This window comes from Fopius arisanus, unplaced genomic scaffold (assembly GCF_000806365.1).
Source record: "Fopius arisanus strain USDA-PBARC FA_bdor unplaced genomic scaffold, ASM80636v1 scaffold00003, whole genome shotgun sequence".
Classification (NCBI taxonomy): Eukaryota; Metazoa; Arthropoda; class Insecta; order Hymenoptera; family Braconidae; genus Fopius; species Fopius arisanus.
In genome coordinates this window covers 521,344-540,089 of record NW_011887742.1, presented here as the reverse complement: position 1 = coordinate 540,089, position 18,746 = coordinate 521,344, and the positions used below count along the sequence as shown (strand labels likewise).

At 35.1% G+C, this 18,746-nt stretch overlaps 2 protein-coding genes across 3 annotated transcripts in view; one reads left to right on the top strand and one right to left on the bottom strand.

Moving 5' to 3' along the window:
- LOC105268514 (uncharacterized) overlaps positions 1–18,746 on the bottom strand; it is an 85,259-nt gene that overhangs the window by 26,291 nt on the left and 40,222 nt on the right. The gene's annotated exons all lie outside the window — the stretch shown is intronic.
- Positions 1–18,746, top strand: part of LOC105268525 (adenylate cyclase type 6) — a 62,427-nt gene that overhangs the window by 16,326 nt on the left and 27,355 nt on the right. For both annotated transcript variants that reach the window (XM_011308167.1, XM_011308157.1), the window contains 4 exons: positions 2,791–3,060; positions 4,860–5,021; positions 9,913–10,123; positions 12,666–13,069. In XM_011308167.1, the coding sequence (XP_011306469.1) occupies positions 2,815–3,060; positions 4,860–5,021; positions 9,913–10,123; positions 12,666–13,069 (1,023 nt within the window). In that variant the 5' untranslated portion in view covers positions 2,791–2,814. The remainder of the gene's footprint in view (positions 1–2,790; positions 3,061–4,859; positions 5,022–9,912; positions 10,124–12,665; positions 13,070–18,746) is intronic.

The window sequence follows — 18,746 nt, the reverse complement described above, 5'->3', positions numbered from 1 at the left end:
TATGTTACTGCTGTTTCCACATTTTTTCCCATTTGTTTTCACCAATTGTCCACGGGGCTGTTTATATGTCAGCCGTTTGTGTCCAGTCGCACGTGAAGAACGGCTTTTTCCATTGGTTGCCACTTTTTTTTTTTAAACTTTATGAGTGATGTCCATTTTTTTACCACTCGGCGGATTCAATAAAAGAGTTTATTGTAATGTTGACGGATTCTTTATTCAATGTTATTTCAGAAGAAGGGGAGGGGGGGCAGGTGGGAGAATTAAATTCTCGGGAATTTTCATTTTTTTTTCTATTTCTATGAAGTTCCATTTCTTTTCCTACAAGATCTCGATGATATCTGAGTATATTAGTTAGAAGATGAATAAAAGGGTGAAAATTCACTTGGGGACAGAAAATTCTCAGGTTTCCGTCAAATAAATAAAATAATTGAGTTTATATCAAATGCATTTCATTTTATTTTATATTATAATACATTTATTAGAATATCTTTTAATTTTGATGAAATTATTTATAACAATTGATTGATAACGATTCAGAAAAATTAAGAGTCGACTTCTGCATCTTTTGCACAGATAATGCAATTTGTTAGACTAAATAAAAAAACATGGATAAACAGTAGTAATATGATGGATGGAGAAAGTAAATCGAAAAACTGAATTAACTTGGTACAATCGAGGAAATGGGCAAGTGAAATTTCTGGAGGGAAATAAATTTTTTTCTTTGCGTGAAGATTTGCTCGGAAGGGTCAATTCCCCTTTTCAAGAAGTTGTACCTTCACATTTCAGGTTTACTGAGCAGCCTGCCACTTTCAGGACTCTGTAAAACACAAATTTCTACGTAATTCACCGGAGGGGCACTCTCTCTAAACTTTTCCACTCCCTTGCAATTTCAAACTGGTGATTCGCCTAAAATACATCTAAAGTGCTATTTCAAGGCTCCTTGAATACGACTCTTTACAGCTACGCTCTTTCTATTTATGTTTTAAAAGGAAAATTAATGAAGGAGAAGAGCATCCCCAGCAAGTCAAATACATGTTTGCGAGTAGGTAAATATGTATTAGGAGTATTGTAAATGCTTTCATACGTACGACATTTGGGTAAAAAAATTTTTTTTTTATCAATAAAAATTGTGTGACTCTCGGTACCATGGAATTCGATTTGAATTTATTTTATTCGTCAATCCACAGATGTATTCTAATTCGAGGATATGAATCCACGAGTCGGGTTTCGCATCTGCGAATATCAAGTTTATTTTTATTTACGCTCCCGATCAAAAGAATTCGTGTTTATTCATTTTCTTTTCTCGTGGAATGGGAGAACAATATTCCTCGATTCTGATGAAAACTGAAGGGAAAAACACTACGGGAATTTCAGTAAAAAGTGTAGACAATAATATTTTATTAAATAATTTAATTCATCTATTCCGTCATTCGTGTCTTTAGCATTAATAAAGACTCAATTCGATATTGTTCCGAAAAGTTGCAGTTCCTATGTTAAATAAATAAAATAAATAACATATTACATACATCTAAAAATAATATATTAAATACGTCATAAATCTCATACGTCTAAAATTTTAGGATTCAATTGAAAAAGACAATTTTTTCATTAAAAAATATATTATTAATTATTCTAGCCAAGGAACTTCGTTTCCAACATTGACAAATTTTTATTGCAACATCGAGAAACTTTTCCTTGCATTCCATTATCCGCTAGGTTGAAATTCCACTCAATTTTTTCTAACCAGTTAATGACGTGACTTTTTGGACGGACAACAAAAGTATTGAGAGTAGAAGAAAGCGAGTACAGAGGGAAACATGAAAGAGGAAAACGTAAAAATAGTGATATTGATGAAATTCATGGTTGAGATGGGTGCATTTATTTGGAATTGTTTTTCGTCGATGGGAGTGGCATGATGTACTCGATATCTTTATACTTTATTCCATCGCCCACTCCAGCCCCTGGCATTTTTCTCCATCGTAGCCTCCAGGAATATGGCTGGACGACCTGAAATTGATACTCGCTTTTGTTTGGTGCTTCTTTGTGATCGCATCTCTTGCTGCACTTTTTTCATGTTTTTTTTTTCGCGATGACTACTTTCCAGTATGAAGAGGAGATACGTTTTCATAAAAAATATTGAATTTCATTATCCCAAGAGAATGTAATCGAGATTGAGTTTTTAGGGGAGAAAAATGGGGGTCGGAAAGATTATTAGACTCATTTTCTTTCATCTTTTGAAAATAGCGTGTGATTCTCACCCCCTGACAGTTGTATAACCAGTGAATAGCAGTTGACAGCAGTGGAATTGACTGATTTTCCCCTTTAAATAGAAGCATTGTAATCCTTTAAATGTTTTTTTTTGTATTTTTTATATTACATCGATCCATTACGCCCCAAAAAGGCCGAAAATGCAATTTTTATAACGTGTCTACCTCTGTCACCTTTTCAAAATTCATCTCCGATTCGGTGCCAACCGTTGGTGAAATCAAATGATTTTTCTTCTCGTATGTAAATTCCATTCATTCATTACTTTTTCAAATTCCCGGATTCTTCAAAAATGAGTTTCGTCACGATAACTGAACAAATACTGTCATGGAGTACTTCAATGATGACTCGGAAATTTTTTTTTTGTGTCTTGAGTCCGATTGCGAAAATGGAAATAATATGTGTGAAAATATTTATCACACATTTCACATATCCTTATTTTTAGATGTATCGAAGTTTAATTTTTAATTTATTAGAAAAATTACACTATATGTAATGAAAGAGGAATTATTCATTTTTTTGCAGGGAGAACTCAGTGATACAAGGACGATGACCGGGGGATCGGTGAAGAGCACCAGGAGATGGGCGAGTCTTCGGCAACATGTGACTAATGGTGATAGAGGAAAACCGACTATTGAATTATTACTGGATCGTGAGGCCAATTCAAGAGCACCAACTCCCAGCACTGGCCCACATTCTCCGAATACACCAAGAACACCCCATACACCTGTTAAAAAATCGAATTGGGAAGTTATCGAACATTTTACTGGAGGACCTAGACCATCGATCGTTACCGTAAGTCGATCGAATTCAAATGTATCCTTAATAAAAATCTAAAATATTATTATATTTGAAAAATCAGAAAAATCAAGAGAGGGATAGGTTTGATTTTTCCTCTGAGTGGGAAATTGAATCCCAAATTTTATTTTTAAATAAATTTCACTATAAAAAAATTTAATTAATTAGATTAATGGATTTTTCTTCAATATTGATTTTTTTGCACGAGAAGATACAAGTAATAAATATTTGAGAAATCCCAGTATTTTGAGAATTTTTATTCATGCACTCCTGATTGGATAAACTTTTTTTCATTATCTCATGAAATTTTGTTGCAGCATTTAAATCCATTCATTAATTTTTAACTCCTTGTTCATGGAGGAGATTAACACCCCAGAAAGGTTGAGGGCGAATTCAAAATTAAAAACTTATTGATCGGTTTATTGGGCAAAGTGTTTAACGCTCATGGTTTCCGTAATAAAAACGTGCTTACGAAAAGAAATGTCGGTTGAGGAAGCAATTATCACACAAGCAGCAGCACTTCAAACTAATCCCTTTTAAAAATATATAGATGAATATACTAACTAAAAATATATAAAAAATAGTATATAAAAAAATCCGGGGATATCTCAGTGAACCTTAATTATTCGGGTGCTCTTCAAAATGATTTTGTCACATCATTGGAGAGACTAATGAAATAATTGAAGCATTTGGCAGACCAAAAGTATTTCGATTATCCAAGGAAGTGTTTGAGGGCACGTGACAAATTTCCCCGACAGTTTCTAAATTTGTGAATCATTTTTATTCTCGTCCCATTCAAGATTAATTTAAGTATATATTTACCCTTGATTATATTATATTCAATTTTTAATACATACCAATGAGGAATTAATTTTCCCACGATTCTAATAATAATTATGACTCCACTTAATTCAAGTATTTATTTTTTTTCTTGAACGAGACGAGTTTTTTCATGTGACTTCCTAAATTAACTCTTCAAGTTTTTTCACTAAAAGAAGTAGAAAATAGAACAGCGCAATTAAGATTCTGTCGTTCAGAGCCGGAATGATTTTTTTCTCGCAACTTGCTTATGGGAAACAATACATTTTAACGGCAGTTTTTGTAGTAATTGAGTAATTACTTTGTCATGAGTATGGGAATCATTTGGAAACTCGTGGGATTATCTGGAAGGCCTTTAAATCGTTCGGGTGTTGATAAATTCTTGTAAAATATCGCAAAAAGAAGAAGGCAATGAAGACGAGAGTAGGAGACGTAACGATCTGGTGAAATGGACGGCCTATAAAACCGTGACGGTAGTAGAATTAAAGTATGAATAAAAAACGGTAACTACCCTCAACAGGGTATGGAGTTCCACAAGTTTTTAGAACTCAATTAAATCAACAGCTAATGGAACATTTCATTATCCATTCAAGGCCTTTCAACAATAGTATCCCACACTTTTCAGAAGCAAAATGATTTTATTCATCCCTCAGGTTTATGATCTTTTAACATTTGAGATCAAGTCTTTTATTAATTTTCCCATAATTTGAATAAAATAAAAACGAGACATTGTATTTTTGCATGAAAAAATTTCCAATTTTTCCAAAAGTTTTCCGAATTTTCTCCCGACAATGGCGACAACTTCTAAAAAAATCACCGGAAAATTAATTACGTGCGTGATTTTGTAATTTGTGAAGTTTATTCCTCATACCAGTGCAGTTCCTTGGATTTTCAATAAAAAAGTTTGGTGCCACGACAGAAAAAAATAGACATGCCCCAAGGAAAAACAATTATTTACTATTTCCCTAACTTTTCAGATGGGCGTAGGATCGGAAATTGGCGTAAGTCTGGCGACGACAGGTCGAGAGCCAGTGTCTGAATGCGCTCTGAATGCTGGTCTTACTGATAGCAGAAGAACATGCGCCCTGAGCCGTTTCCTCAGTGCCCTCTGTTCATCGCACAGGTTCAAGAATCTCCAGGTAAAACTTTCCAACGTCAAAACAATTTTCCCCACAATCCATACGCAATTCCCTCAGCATCTTGGAGACGATAATAATTATAAACTCCGGGACGTTAACTACACTTGACGAAGGGGCTGATAACAATTATCGGGCAGTCAGATATAATTGAATTCCGAAAACGCCGGGTGTTGGCTTTAATCAATTTGACAATAATTTCTGTAATTTTTCCATTTGTTAATAAAAGTGGAAAATATTCTGAGGGGAATAGGCGAGAATAGGCTATAGGGAGGATGACATCCCTGCGGGATCTGTTAATCAGGCGTGTAATACCTCACATGTACTGTGTCAGAATACTATTATACACTCGCGTCGGAAAATCCTCTCACATTTTCCCAGGAGTGCAGCGAAATTTCAACGCAAAAGCTTCACGCAGTTTCTTTTTCGAGTTTTAATCAAGGATCAGCATCTTGGAGACGATAATAGTGATTGATGTTGACGTTGACTAGGCTTGACGAAGCTGCTGATAGCAATTATCGGGGAATCCCAGATAATTGAATTTCGAAAACGCCGGGTGTTCGTGTTAATCAATTTAACAATAACTTCTATCAGTTTCCCATTGTTTCATAAAAATAGAAAATCTTATGGGGAGAATAGACGATGCGAGAATAACATCCCTGGGATACGTTAACCAGGCGTGTAATACCTCACATGTCCTGTGTCAAAATACTATTCACTCACGTCGGAAAATCCTCTCACGTTTTCCCAGCACTGCCGCGAAGTTTCATCGTGAGCTTCACGCAACATTTTTTTTGGATTTTAATCGAAAATGAGAGATGAAGAAACATGCCAAATGCAGAGGCATTGCCTACATTATTTTTCCAGGGGAGAATATTCTTCTCTATTATTAGTTTTTGCGTTCGCTATTAAATAGCGTGGGATTCAATGGATGGATAATGTATAATAAAAACTGCGGGTCATGGTGAAAATTTTAACTGAAAAAACTTGACGAAAAAATTCATGCGATATTGAAAATTCAGGGGATACGTCTGGACCTCGGGGTAGCAGCAAAAACTGCCAGTTGAGGGAACTATACACCTAGGGAGAAAAAGTTTCTTCACGCTGGGAAATAAATTCTTGAGGCTAAAGATCGACTTTCTTGATTCTAAAGAACTTTTTCAATTAATACATTTATTTAAAACAATCATAGAAATAGAAAAAATAATGAAATTTGAGAAATGAAAAAAATGAGAATTCCTCAATTATTTATTATTTATTTAATTTCCCGAAAAAAAATTGAAAAATAAATTCACGGAATTTACCGAAAACTTGAAATTTCCGATGGAGAAGTTGCGTGAAAATTCAGTGGAACTATAAATGCGATAAATATTTTATAAAATAGTTTGTAACTGTGTACTTTTTTAAGAATCACAAAAAAAAATTTTCTTGACCCTTAGAAAGTTCTTTTCTAGCATCAAGGAAGTTTTTCCCTCTGTGCAGAGAGAAAATACTTCTCTCGAAGTCAATCTATTTTGGCGAGGACTCTATAAATCTTTAAGGGCCGGCTGCACCACCTCCAGTTAACAGCCAGATTGCTCATAGGGTTCACAGGGACAAATTTACCCTGGGGTTTAAATAGCTAACAGAGTTTGGTGCAAACAGGCCTTGGGGATTCACTTATGAAATTTATTTCATTCGGCTTGTCTATTTACGATGGGTACTTCGGAAATCATGTTCGAAGGTGCAATTATTTGAACGGTGCACTGCTCTCAGTAAATGCTATTTTAATAACGGAAATTATCCATTATTTATTTACTATTATTCATTTATAATGCAGAAAAACTGCACTGCACTGAGAAAAAAGGAATAAAAAGAAATAAATTTTCAGTCAATATTCTTGGTTCAATTTAATTCTTATGAACACTGAACCATACAGAAATTAATGAGATAACGAATCGAAATCCGTATTAATTCCGAGATGCGTTTATGAAATTTCAACGACTACACTATCCTAATAATATGATCTTTTTTTGTCGGCAATTTATTTCGCCAGAAATAATTTCCAGCTTTGTCGCATATTTTTTCTGGATTTCTTCTCTAAATTGGCACGTGGAAATATGTTTACATTGTCGTATACATACTATCAATTCTATCTTTATCCGTTGTAAAAAATTCTGAGTGATTGAAGCATTATCAATAATTATTAATAATGTCAAGTAAACCACGCAATTAGTGGCAGTCATAGAGATGCATTAACGGTTTTATTACTGCATAAATATAATGACGCGTGTCATAGTATCAAGTGGTCACCTCTTTCCCCATAAAATTCCCTCGTAATTTTTGCAATAAATGCCACAGACAGTGGGTGCACTATAATTTTCAATTAAATCGAAATTGAAGAGCATATGTTCATGAGTCATGACATGACAGTATTTTAGATTATGTACTTGCCGACCTCGTCACATCCTGCTAGATTGTACCTCGTGATTCGTCGGTGGGGAGTTTTGGTCGCATGAGCTGAAGCCGAGCATGATGTCGAGTCCTCGAAACTTTGCTTGCATGACGTACCACTTACGTCGACGATATGCCCTGGGATAAGTGCATCCAGTTGGGTTGAACGGCACAGCGTTGGCCCAACATCACACGCCTTACCATTTCGTCGTGGAGATATGTGCCAATTCATTAAAACACCTTTCACCCTGGGATTGAAGGGTCTCATCCGAAAAAGGCAAAAAAAAATACACTTTCCTTGAAATCCATTTGGCATGTTGACAATTCGCCGGAATTTTCCACATTTTTTTGTTAAACACCCAAGTTTATTCTTTTACATGGAATTTTATTGACTCTCGCACAATTGCAAGATGGAAATTATATTTTTTTGAATGAAATATTTCTCTCTGTGTTCGCTGAAATTACAATTAAACCCTTTTATTATTAAAATCTAATTTATAAGCTGAGTCAATTGAACAGAAATCAATCGCGCAAACATGTTCAATTATTTACCGAAGACCTGACATCTGCGGACTTCTTACTAAGGGCGCATTGAAATAGATCTAGATTATTACTTTTTCGATTTTTTATTCTCGGTTAATTCAAAAGAATTTTTGGATTAATCGAGATGGAGGTACCTGAAATGAAGGAAAATTGCGAAATTCTTTTATAATACAGCGGAATTAAATGGTTAAGTAATTTTCACAATATTTTTAGACTTGGTGCGCATATGATTCTCTCATTATTTAATCAGCAGAAGTTTAAAAAAGCACGGAATGACCTCAAAAATTTCACCTATAAACCCAGGGCCTCGTTTAAATTTTAATAAAAGCGAAAGCTTTCCCTCATTAAACTTCCAAGAAGCTCCCATGGATGATCTTAACGAAATTCTCCAGCAACCATCAGACTCGGTTCTCTCCGATTTCCACCCAGAAACTCTTAATTCCCTTGACAGTATGCTCCACAAAATCTGAGCCGCTTGAGTTTCTCTGGTGCACGTTTTACCAGTCAAATTTTGCATTTCATTCTCCCGACGTGACCTTCCACGAGTCCACAACTGAAATTATCTGCATTGCACAGAGACCCAGTAAAAATACAATGTAAACATCTGAAAATAGTGCAAGGCTGATTTTTTTGTCCCCTACATCGGCAATCAATTAAAATTAATTGTCACCAATTATCACTGGCAACGACGTAACGAGAAACTTATGACCTAGTGGCAGGGAAAAGTAACGAGTCACTTGACATCGCGTTTTTCCCCTATTTCCCTGTATTGTTTTTTTTTTTTTTTCAAAATTATTGTCATGCTGAGTGGACGTCCAAAAGGAATTTCAAGTGTTCAGTCTCATGTTTGCACCACTCCGGTCAAGTATCCATTACCTGGTAATGATTACCATATCCCGTCGAAATTCTTCTCAAAATTTTAGATTCCATTCGAGCTGGGGGAATATTCAAACCAAAATTCCAAATCGATTGTAAAATGATAATTAATATTCTTTCAAGCGCTTATTGGAGTTTGTCCAAAATTTTTGAATAATTTTATTAAATCTTATTTAATAATTCACAATGCATTACTCTATATTCCGAATTATCGAGTTCATACGCGTCAAAACGAAAATTCATCTATAAAAAATAAAATAAAAAATAATTCTAGATGTTAGTCATAAACTCATTGAATTCTATGACTTCCTATTTGGAATTTACCTTTCATTAAAAAAATGTCATAAAAAATACCACGAAAATAGCGAAAAATGCCGTTGGGAGACGTCAAATGGAAATATCGCGTCAGTTTTTCGAGCGTACCCCATAAAATTTGTGATTACCCACGTGCATATTCCACAAAAAAAAACTACTAGCCATTCGACGACAATTCGATTTCATCCGCCTAGAACTCATCGAATTAAAGAGAAATATTAATCTTCCACATACTTTCCCATAAATTTCTACGAAAATGATGGAAACAAATGATGGAAACAAATTCATGAATTATCTCACAATCTGATTAAATCTGAAGTCGCTAAACAAAATCTACTTTACTAAATACTTTAATCAAGCCCATCGAAATATTTAACGAGTTCTCTCGAGGGTACAACAATAATTGCTGAATTTCCCCGTTTTCTGCACCGTCTCATCCATCAAAACGGATAAACCGAAAAGACGACAAAGCAGCTCGAAAATTAATTGAAAACGCTGGGAAAACTGCTCTTCATTCATTCGATTCTGTCGCCGGGTTGGCCACATTTCCATTCCATAAACCAACCCCTGGGCCATGGACAAGAACAGAGGCCAAGGCGAAGTCACGCAAACCCATTACGTTACCAATACACAGAGAATAGTAATTGATTTCTCCATGAAGAATTGCATTTTACAATTTTCCCTTTCATCTGATTATGATTAATTGAGGTAATTATTATTTCGGCAGGTGGAAATGCTTTATCAGAGGTACTTCCTCAGGATGAACCAGAGCAACATGACACACGTGCTAGGACTCCTGACTGGTCTTACGATTGCCCTTGGACTCCTAGTGCTGAGGCTTGTGGTCAATAGTGATCTGTCTTTCATCGGGCTTCTGCGTAGATCCGAGAATCTATTCTTGTCCCTCACCCTGTTGGCCTGCATCGCCATCTATGCAGGTGAGAATGGACAAGTGATTGGTGATCTTGATAGGTCCATCAGTCACTAGTCAATTGTAGAGACTATTCAGCCTCAGGGGGTTGATAAGGACTAATGCATCCAAACCCTGACCTTTTGGGCTTCACTCAAGCATTAAAAAGAAACTTTAACAGAAATATCGAGGCATTCAATGGGAGAATTTCCTGGATATATTTCCATATTTCTTCCGCAAGTCAATATTCCAAAGTTATGAGTATTGATTGTTTTTCACTTTTAAGCTCTTTTACCAGAATACCAGAACACTTAGAGGAATAATTAATTTGCAATGGAAATTTGCTAACTAAGGGAAATTTAAATCTCAAGTGCAAATATTTTATGTACTCGCGGGAGAGTCAAAAAGAGAAAATTCAAATTTAATACAAACCAGAGTGGTGGGAATTACATTTATTCGTAAATAAATTTATCTCTTTATATAATGAATTATTTATTTATTCTATTATATGGATGAAAGGATTTATAAAAGATGAATATTAGAGACCATTCTCTGAAACTGAAATCTTTATCCGCAGGAAGAATATTGCACGTTGAAAATGGCAAAAAATAGCCTAAAATTCACGGAAAAATGATAAAACTCGTTTTTTTTTCTTCACGTGCATGAATTACCCACTAAGTAGATGCTGTACTCCACGTCAAATTGTGAAAGATTCTTGAATGAGTTAAAATTCAATTTCTCATAACCAATGATATAAAAAGGATAGACTCAACTCGTTCATTTCTGTTGGCAATAAAATTCAATATTCCCGAGTTTATCACATTTTGCAATAAAGTTGTTGAAAAGACAATGTTTTCGTCGAGGGAAACCAATAAAATAGTTGTTTTTCCCCTTCTATTGTAAATTGCATGAGTTAAACGAGAGGTTCTGTTATTTTCCACGAAGCACTTTGTGGTGTATTTCCTGGTAGAAAATAAAGATACTCACAGAAACTCTTCACTTTGGCGGAGAAAATACTGACAGGAATCCACTCTCTACTGTCTGCCTACGTAGGTGCACTATTTCTGGATCATTTCATTAGCTCGAATAATCCTTCACGGCTAGAGTCAGTTTCAAACGTTTCTCAATTACTAAAGGCTGGAATAATACCGTAACTGTAGAGAAGTGGATCGTTGAGAGCTTCTAATGACCAGGAAAAGTCGAGAGGTAGTACTAAGAACCCTAGAGACTTACTCGATCCGTTAGTAATAGTTCAATGAAAAAGAACCCTGATTAAGATTGATACTCCCTGTAGAAGAGCTTTCCCATTTTTCTGAAGGGTGCATTATCCTTTGGCTTAATTTCCTTGCACATCATGGATCAAAAAGTTTGCCGATGTATTCAAAATCGTATGAATTGAGCTTTCAAATTTCCTGGACTTTCCTTTGAACATTCAAAGTGAATAAGAATTAACATTTGTTGACTCTCTAGCTTTAACCACCATTTCCTTCTGGAAAATTCGATATAATTGTTATTCATGAATCTTCCATTTTTCCGTTGAAATTTTCTCTTGGGATTTATTCTTGCAAGATCATAGGGGATGAATTTGCGGTTTTTCGGCAGGAGAGTCATTAATTAGAGGAAAGTCCTTCGTGAAGAATTTAAGGGATAATGAGAATGCAGAGCATTCCCCGAACCTTTCAATATAATTGAACGAATGGCAATTCAAGATTGAAGAATTCCAGGAAATTCTTCTTCATCCCGAGAATCTCATTTAGGTAGTTCTCTCATTTCTCAATTAACTTTCTCTTTAATTATCATCTTATAAGAGGCGTGTAAAATAATTCCAGTCGCCTTTGAATCAAGTTGAGCGAAAAATGAGAGAAAAAATTGGCCATACATACCAAGAAAATGAAAATTGGAGGAGAAAATCCTACGATTGGAACAACATTTGCTTAATAGTAGGGGCTAATGCGAATAAAATGAGCACCACGATGTTAAATCCGTGCATGACCGCTTTAACATTTGACGACGTTAAATCAATATCAAGCAAAACTTGGCTTCGCTGTTAGAAAATTATACTCGAAATTTCTTGTACAAGATTCAAATTTTTAACAACGACGTGACATGAAATTTCTGTAGAACTCTTCCTTGACGAATCAATTAATTTCTTGAATAGTCAGGTAATTCTCAACTTTCGAGTGCATAGAGCACTGGAAATTAATTGATAATTGAGAAAGTTCAAAATTCAGCGATTACTTCCCTGCACTTTCCACCCAGTAGAAATTCAATTGTATTTCCTATTCATTTTTTTTTACAATGATGAATAAAAAAGGCAGTGAACATTTCCAATTAAAATTCCATTCCCTGGAATGACTGAATAATACAATTGAAAATTCAAACGGATTTTAACCCGGATGAAAAATGGTATATATAATATAATATATCCGCAATACGCTGAATATATCTGAGCACATATATATTGCATATATTTATTTTCGGCCAAAAATCCAATGCGTCACAGACATATCACCTATGATAGCGTTGATTTAATAAAATTTGGCTGAAATATTTGTTTGTGTGGATTTCAGTTTTAGTAGCAGCGATATCGAGGCCAGGGATGAATGAAGTTTGGTTGGCGGGTGTGAGTGGTGCAGTTTTGGTGACCTTGCTCGGACTGCAGATAGCCCTGAATGTTCATCTGGCATATTTGCCAGCTCTCGATGATGAAGAGATAGAGACATTTGACGGGAGTGAAAGGCCTAGGGACTCGGATCCATTTCCTAGTGGAGCACCAACGGTGAGATTGGATCAACTACGTACTGGCGGTCCCTTGGCGGCTGCATGGGCTGTATGTTTCTTCATTTATATGGCATATGCTCTCCTACCCATACGTCTGAGATATGCATGCATTGCTGGCGTTGCATTTTCAACTGCACATCTTGTTGGAGCCCTTCTACTGTACTCGCAGGACTATCCAGCCATTTTGGCGCATGTGAGTTTAATTTAACATTACGTTTTACCGTTCGCATACACTGAAAAAAAAAACATTCTTTTGCCAAATATATTTGGTTCCTACCAGTTGAAGGCAGGGGAAATACTTCCATAAGATGTAATCGTGCCAAATGTATTTTCTTATTTTCAACAAATTTACTTGAGGAAAGACTTTTTTTTTCTCAATGCACGCGCATCGAATAAGATATAATCCAAAAATTATAACTGTGGTATAGGTTGTTTTCGGGAATTATATCATAAATATATCCAACTTGTATTTTGAATATATCTTCAATGTGGGCGATGAAATATATTTCTGAATATCTATTTTTCCTATGTGGGTGTCTCACACTCTTGGAATAATTCATTGTATAAGACCTTCATAATTATCGGTGTAATCAGCGATAGCTTCGTTGCAATAACAAATAGTTTCCAGTTTGTCAGGCGAAAACTTTTCAGTACGCGGAACTTTTATGCAATATTTCATACATTTCATACATTAATTAATTATTTGCGATGTAGAAGTGACATTTACTTGAATTTTTTGCATTTTTTGTATTTCTTAAATCAACAGATATTTTTCCATTGGGAAGAATTCGCCGAGCTTTCAATAGAATTTTTTTTTTCATAAATCATAAATCGGGGAAATCATGAATCGATTTCTGATAAAATCTTATCCCCTCCCAGCGTATAAGATAATTTTGCACACCAGTTTCACCAGATTTCATCTAATTACTATCGATGAAAATCCTGAATTCCTCATCAGCGTTCAATCACTGTAATCAATGCCGTAATCAGCAACCTCATTACCGAAATCTCTATGCATTATACAGCCCACGGTGGTAATTTCGAAAGTTAGAAATGCTTCAACGTTCAACATTGGATTGTACTTGGATTTAAAGCCGATGTTGCCATCGCAAGGTTGCTACTTAACGATAAAGTTTAAATAATCGTCCGTGAATTATGCACGCAATGTCCATCGCGTTCTGCGTCCTCAATCGTAATTGCCTGCGTGTCAAGTCACCTTGCTGAGAATTTTTCCGTAATTCAGCTATTTTTTTACATTATGGCTTCAGATCGGTCGATAATATGAATACGTGTCAGCTAACAGTTGAAACGAATTATTCGCTCCACCATTTTATTGCAATCTATGAGTGCATATGAAGAGAAATTTTGATAATATTTACCAGGAAAAAAATATTATACCAATTAAGGCATTTTCATCAAATACTTAATCATTATCATTTTTACTCGAATTACTAAAAAAAATATCTGAATTGCCAGTACGTTACAATTATCGAACGTTAGGGTAAATTTTTCTCAAGTATTTCTCTCCGGGTTCGAGGGGATACTCTAAGAATATTTCTTGTGCAATCGCGAAAAAAATTCCAGTGCTCAGTGAAGAACGTTCAATGAGGACCATAAAAATTCGGGTGCTGCACGATAAAAAATACTGGACCAACTAGTAAATTTTAGTACTCCAAGATAGGTTTGAGTATGACGCCATCCTGGCAATAGTCCGCGCCCACCATTTTTTTTCTGGTAGAGTACGATTTTTTTTTGTCGTCCACGTCAACAAAACGCGCGAGGAATTGAACAATGACCCTTTATGATCCATAAAGAAAAAAAAAACAAGTACACAATTTTTCACTATCTCTAAGAAATTCTTTCAATTTTTTATTGACACCCTTTTAAAATAGCAATCCTCGTAAAATCTTTCCAAAATTTTGTGTAAGCATTCTTTTTATTTTTTTATGTCATTCGTGGAGAAGATTGCACAACTTTATCGTCTCATTACGTAAAATTATATTTTTGTATAGAAATTTTTGGATGCAATTGTAAATATTCAATTACTGAGATTAGACTTCAGACTTTTATCGATTTCTATATTCAAATCAAAATATTCTGTTCTAGAAAAATTCCATCAAATTCATATCATTTGAGAAAATAATCGTCGAATGATTAATTGTTTCATTTGATCAATTGTTTCATTCAAGAAATTAATTATCACTGAAAAAATTAATATCTTGTTGCTTTCCTTCCGGATTATTGGAATTTTGTCGATTATTTCCTGTAGGATTGACTCTCACGATTAAATGATTGGAAAAAAATTCTACGATCTGCTAATTAATCCCAGGACTTGAGGCGTATGAATCCGCTAGTGCAACACTCATTTAATTCATGGTTTCACTATTAGCGATTAAAGGATTACACCTTGTTGGCTTCGCAGCTATTCACACTACTATCGGCACGATTATTGGGAAAGGATTGCTTCGGACTTTCGATTGAGTGCGGTTTAAAAAAAAATCCCATTTGCTCAGGAATTGAGAATTTTCCGACGACAAAGTCTTTTTCATTGATTGAAAGCCAATTCGCGGTACCAATGAATTCCAAGAAAAATTGAGTATGAGCTTTCGTTACCGGTCACGGAGAATTGCACTAGAGTCCAAGGAAAAATTCAAAGTCTTTCGATCGGCGGGCAAGGAAAATTTCCGGGAAAGATTGATTACCGAGCATTTCTTAATGTCTTCTCTGTAATATCTGAAAGTTTTTCATTCCTGGAAAAATTAAATGGAGCTGTAAATTTCCGTCTCGCTTCTACCCGAAAATTACTAGAAACCCCAGAGACTTTCGGTAAGAGTATTTTTTTAATTTTAAGAACAGTAATATTGAATTCTATTTTAGGAGAAGCAATATGGAATGCAAGATTTTGCGGGAAATTCTGAGATTTTACGTTTTGATAAACTTGATATCATGTGAAAAATTTTTACTGCAACATTGAACCTGATTTATGATTGAATCTCGAGTGCCGGAAGTTATCAACTCTCTAAGGAAAATCAATCATTATTCCTTCGGATCTGAAAATAACCGTAAGTTGACTGCAATCTGGCACTTGTAAATTTTTTCACAACTCATTTCATAACAAATTTCACTGAGAAGTTTCAATGAAGTCGATTGAAGAAGTTTTCCATCCAAATAATGAGTTTCTAATTTGAGTTATTCTCTACTTTTTGATTTACAAAAGAGCACAATCTATGAGCTACGTGGAACTGCAAAGGTTTCCCAGGAATTCCCTGTAGATTTATGTGAAAATTTAATATCAGAAGGGAAGATGTTAAAAAAAAATTACAATAAAATGGCATTCATTATCCTCTGTATAACGACAAACAAAAATATAACTTGACTGAAGAAACCTTGAAAGATCTTAGAAAGGAATGAATGAATGAACGATTCTCGTGGAATAACTCCATCAGTTATTTTCTGCGTAAAATCCATCCTCTTTCCATGCATAACTATTTGAATTTCGAGAATATTCCAGTAACTCCGAAACTTCCGGATTTCTGCTCATCCAAATCTGCTTGAATAAGCAGGAATGGTATCACCATTTCCAAATGGCTTGATTCCGCATATCAACCTAAATCCTCGAATGTTCGCTAGTATGTGCGTAAGAAATAAAAGTTGCTTCCTCGCGAAACTTTTTTGCTGAAAGTATCAAATTTCTGTTCTACCAGAATTGGTCTGAGCATTCACCTCCATTCGCTCCAGCACCCCATAATATTATCAATATCGATAAATAATGTCATCAGTTTTTATGAAACCCCGGGCGAGTCACAACAATTTCATGTCAAACACTTTTTAAATGGTCATAAAAGCTCGGAATTTCGGCGGAATTCAAGGAATGTTATGAGTCCTCAGTGAAAATATGAATAAACAAAAATAAATATGAAAATAAATTCCACGTTCTGGAGTGGAACTGAAGGATTCATAATTCATTATAATTTTAAATTCGTTACATTTTATTTTCCCATCGATCCGACACCCAGGGGATGAAGATTGAAGGACATAACAGGCAAGAGTAGGCATTGAACATTGTGTGGTAACGAGAGCACTATGTAATCGACTGGAAATCATGTTCCCTAGTATGACATAACAGATAGAGTTGATACAGCAATTACGAAACCGTGCAAACAGAGCTAAGTAAATAAATTATGACAAATTACTTCATTACCCCAACTGCGAGGACCCCATATTCATGGCTTCTTTCGTACGGATTTCAATTACGGATTTCAATTTCAATTAAAGATCCTTAAAGTTCTTATTTATTTTGAAAAATCCAGTTTTTTATCTCAAATGATAATTGATCCAGTACATTGAAAATTCCGGGAAATTATAGCCTGAATTTTCCGGCATTTAGACTTTTTTTTTCGATGTCAGATGAACCTGAAGAACAATTTGAAGAATTCTATAGAAATATTGTGTCACTTTGTCATTCTAGAAATGATTAATTTTCAATTGAAATTTAAATTGTAATTTTCTCATAATCCCAGTAAAGTTTAATTTGAAATGAAAATTAAATTTTCTAGTGAATCTCCGGAATTCATTAAGTCGAATGTCCATACTCTTCTCAAAAAGTCACTTTCGCTAACAAGTTGGTGAATTAATTGGCATTGATTGAAATTGGTTGAACGATTAACGACGGAGGAAGCAAATCACAGATAATTACTTGCGAAGGTACACAAATGAAATGAATCATTATCCATTCATGTTCTCCGTTCCTCCGGAAGTCAAATGAGGGCACTTTTAGAATGCTTTATGTAAGTTTCCCCAGTGAGATTGATAAATCGTCAATCAGGATTTCTGAATTTCTTCGTTGGGCCTTAGATAATTAATGAGCCTGGATGAACAAAGAGTTCTATCTTCAGGTGAAATATCATCTCTGCGGTACATCCACGTCGTCGATCCCACTATCAATCACGTGAGCTAAACGAATTACGTACTGAGCTCTACTTTACATTTTCGTGGGTTAAAATGCCGAAGAATTACAGCAATCGTTGCAATTCTTCAGTTTCTGCACTTATATAATCAAATCCAGGGCTCCGGAACGATTCCGATACAATTCGGTGTCAATGTAGAATTCCAGTGAATTTTTATCGAATTATTTCATCAAATCCATCAATTTTAAATTCACCATCCGGCTAGACCCTCTCATTTTTAAAATGTCATTTTTGGTAGTTGTTTTTTTATTATTAAGCAAACGATATAAATGTATTTGTCGCTTGAGGAAACGCTTTTCCCTTAATGATTCTCTCAATACCAACAGAGCATATCATTTACTCCAGGAATTGCATCGAAGCCCCTGGATCCATTGAATCGGAATGGAAAATGTTATGTCTTCGAGAAAAATGGAATTTTCAATGGAGGCAAATATCAACAACCGGGAGTTTCCCTCGGATTTTTAATGCAAAACATCTCAGTGAATGCCACCCATTGTCTATCCGTGACTTTCCGCATTCGACAGGTAGATATCGACCTATCGACCTGCATTACTACCGAAAACACCTCACGTTCAACTGAGGATGTATTTCTCGTAGTAAAAGGTATTCTGGGCAGACCTGATCCACGGTGCATTATTCATGTTTCAAGAAATCTCCAGTACCTTATCAAGTTGTAAATAAATACTAGCACTGATCTATATGTCTTCGCGTTTCTTCGGTGCAAATCACTATTTATCTCCAAGCGAGGTGGAATCAGCACGCAATGTACCGCAGAAAAGAAGAACAATGATTTAACGTGGAGATTTACCCGGAATGAACTGTTGAAATATGGACTATCGGAATAGACATGAGTTTCCCATTCATGTTACGGCATGGAAAAACAGTGTATTTTTTTTTTTTTTT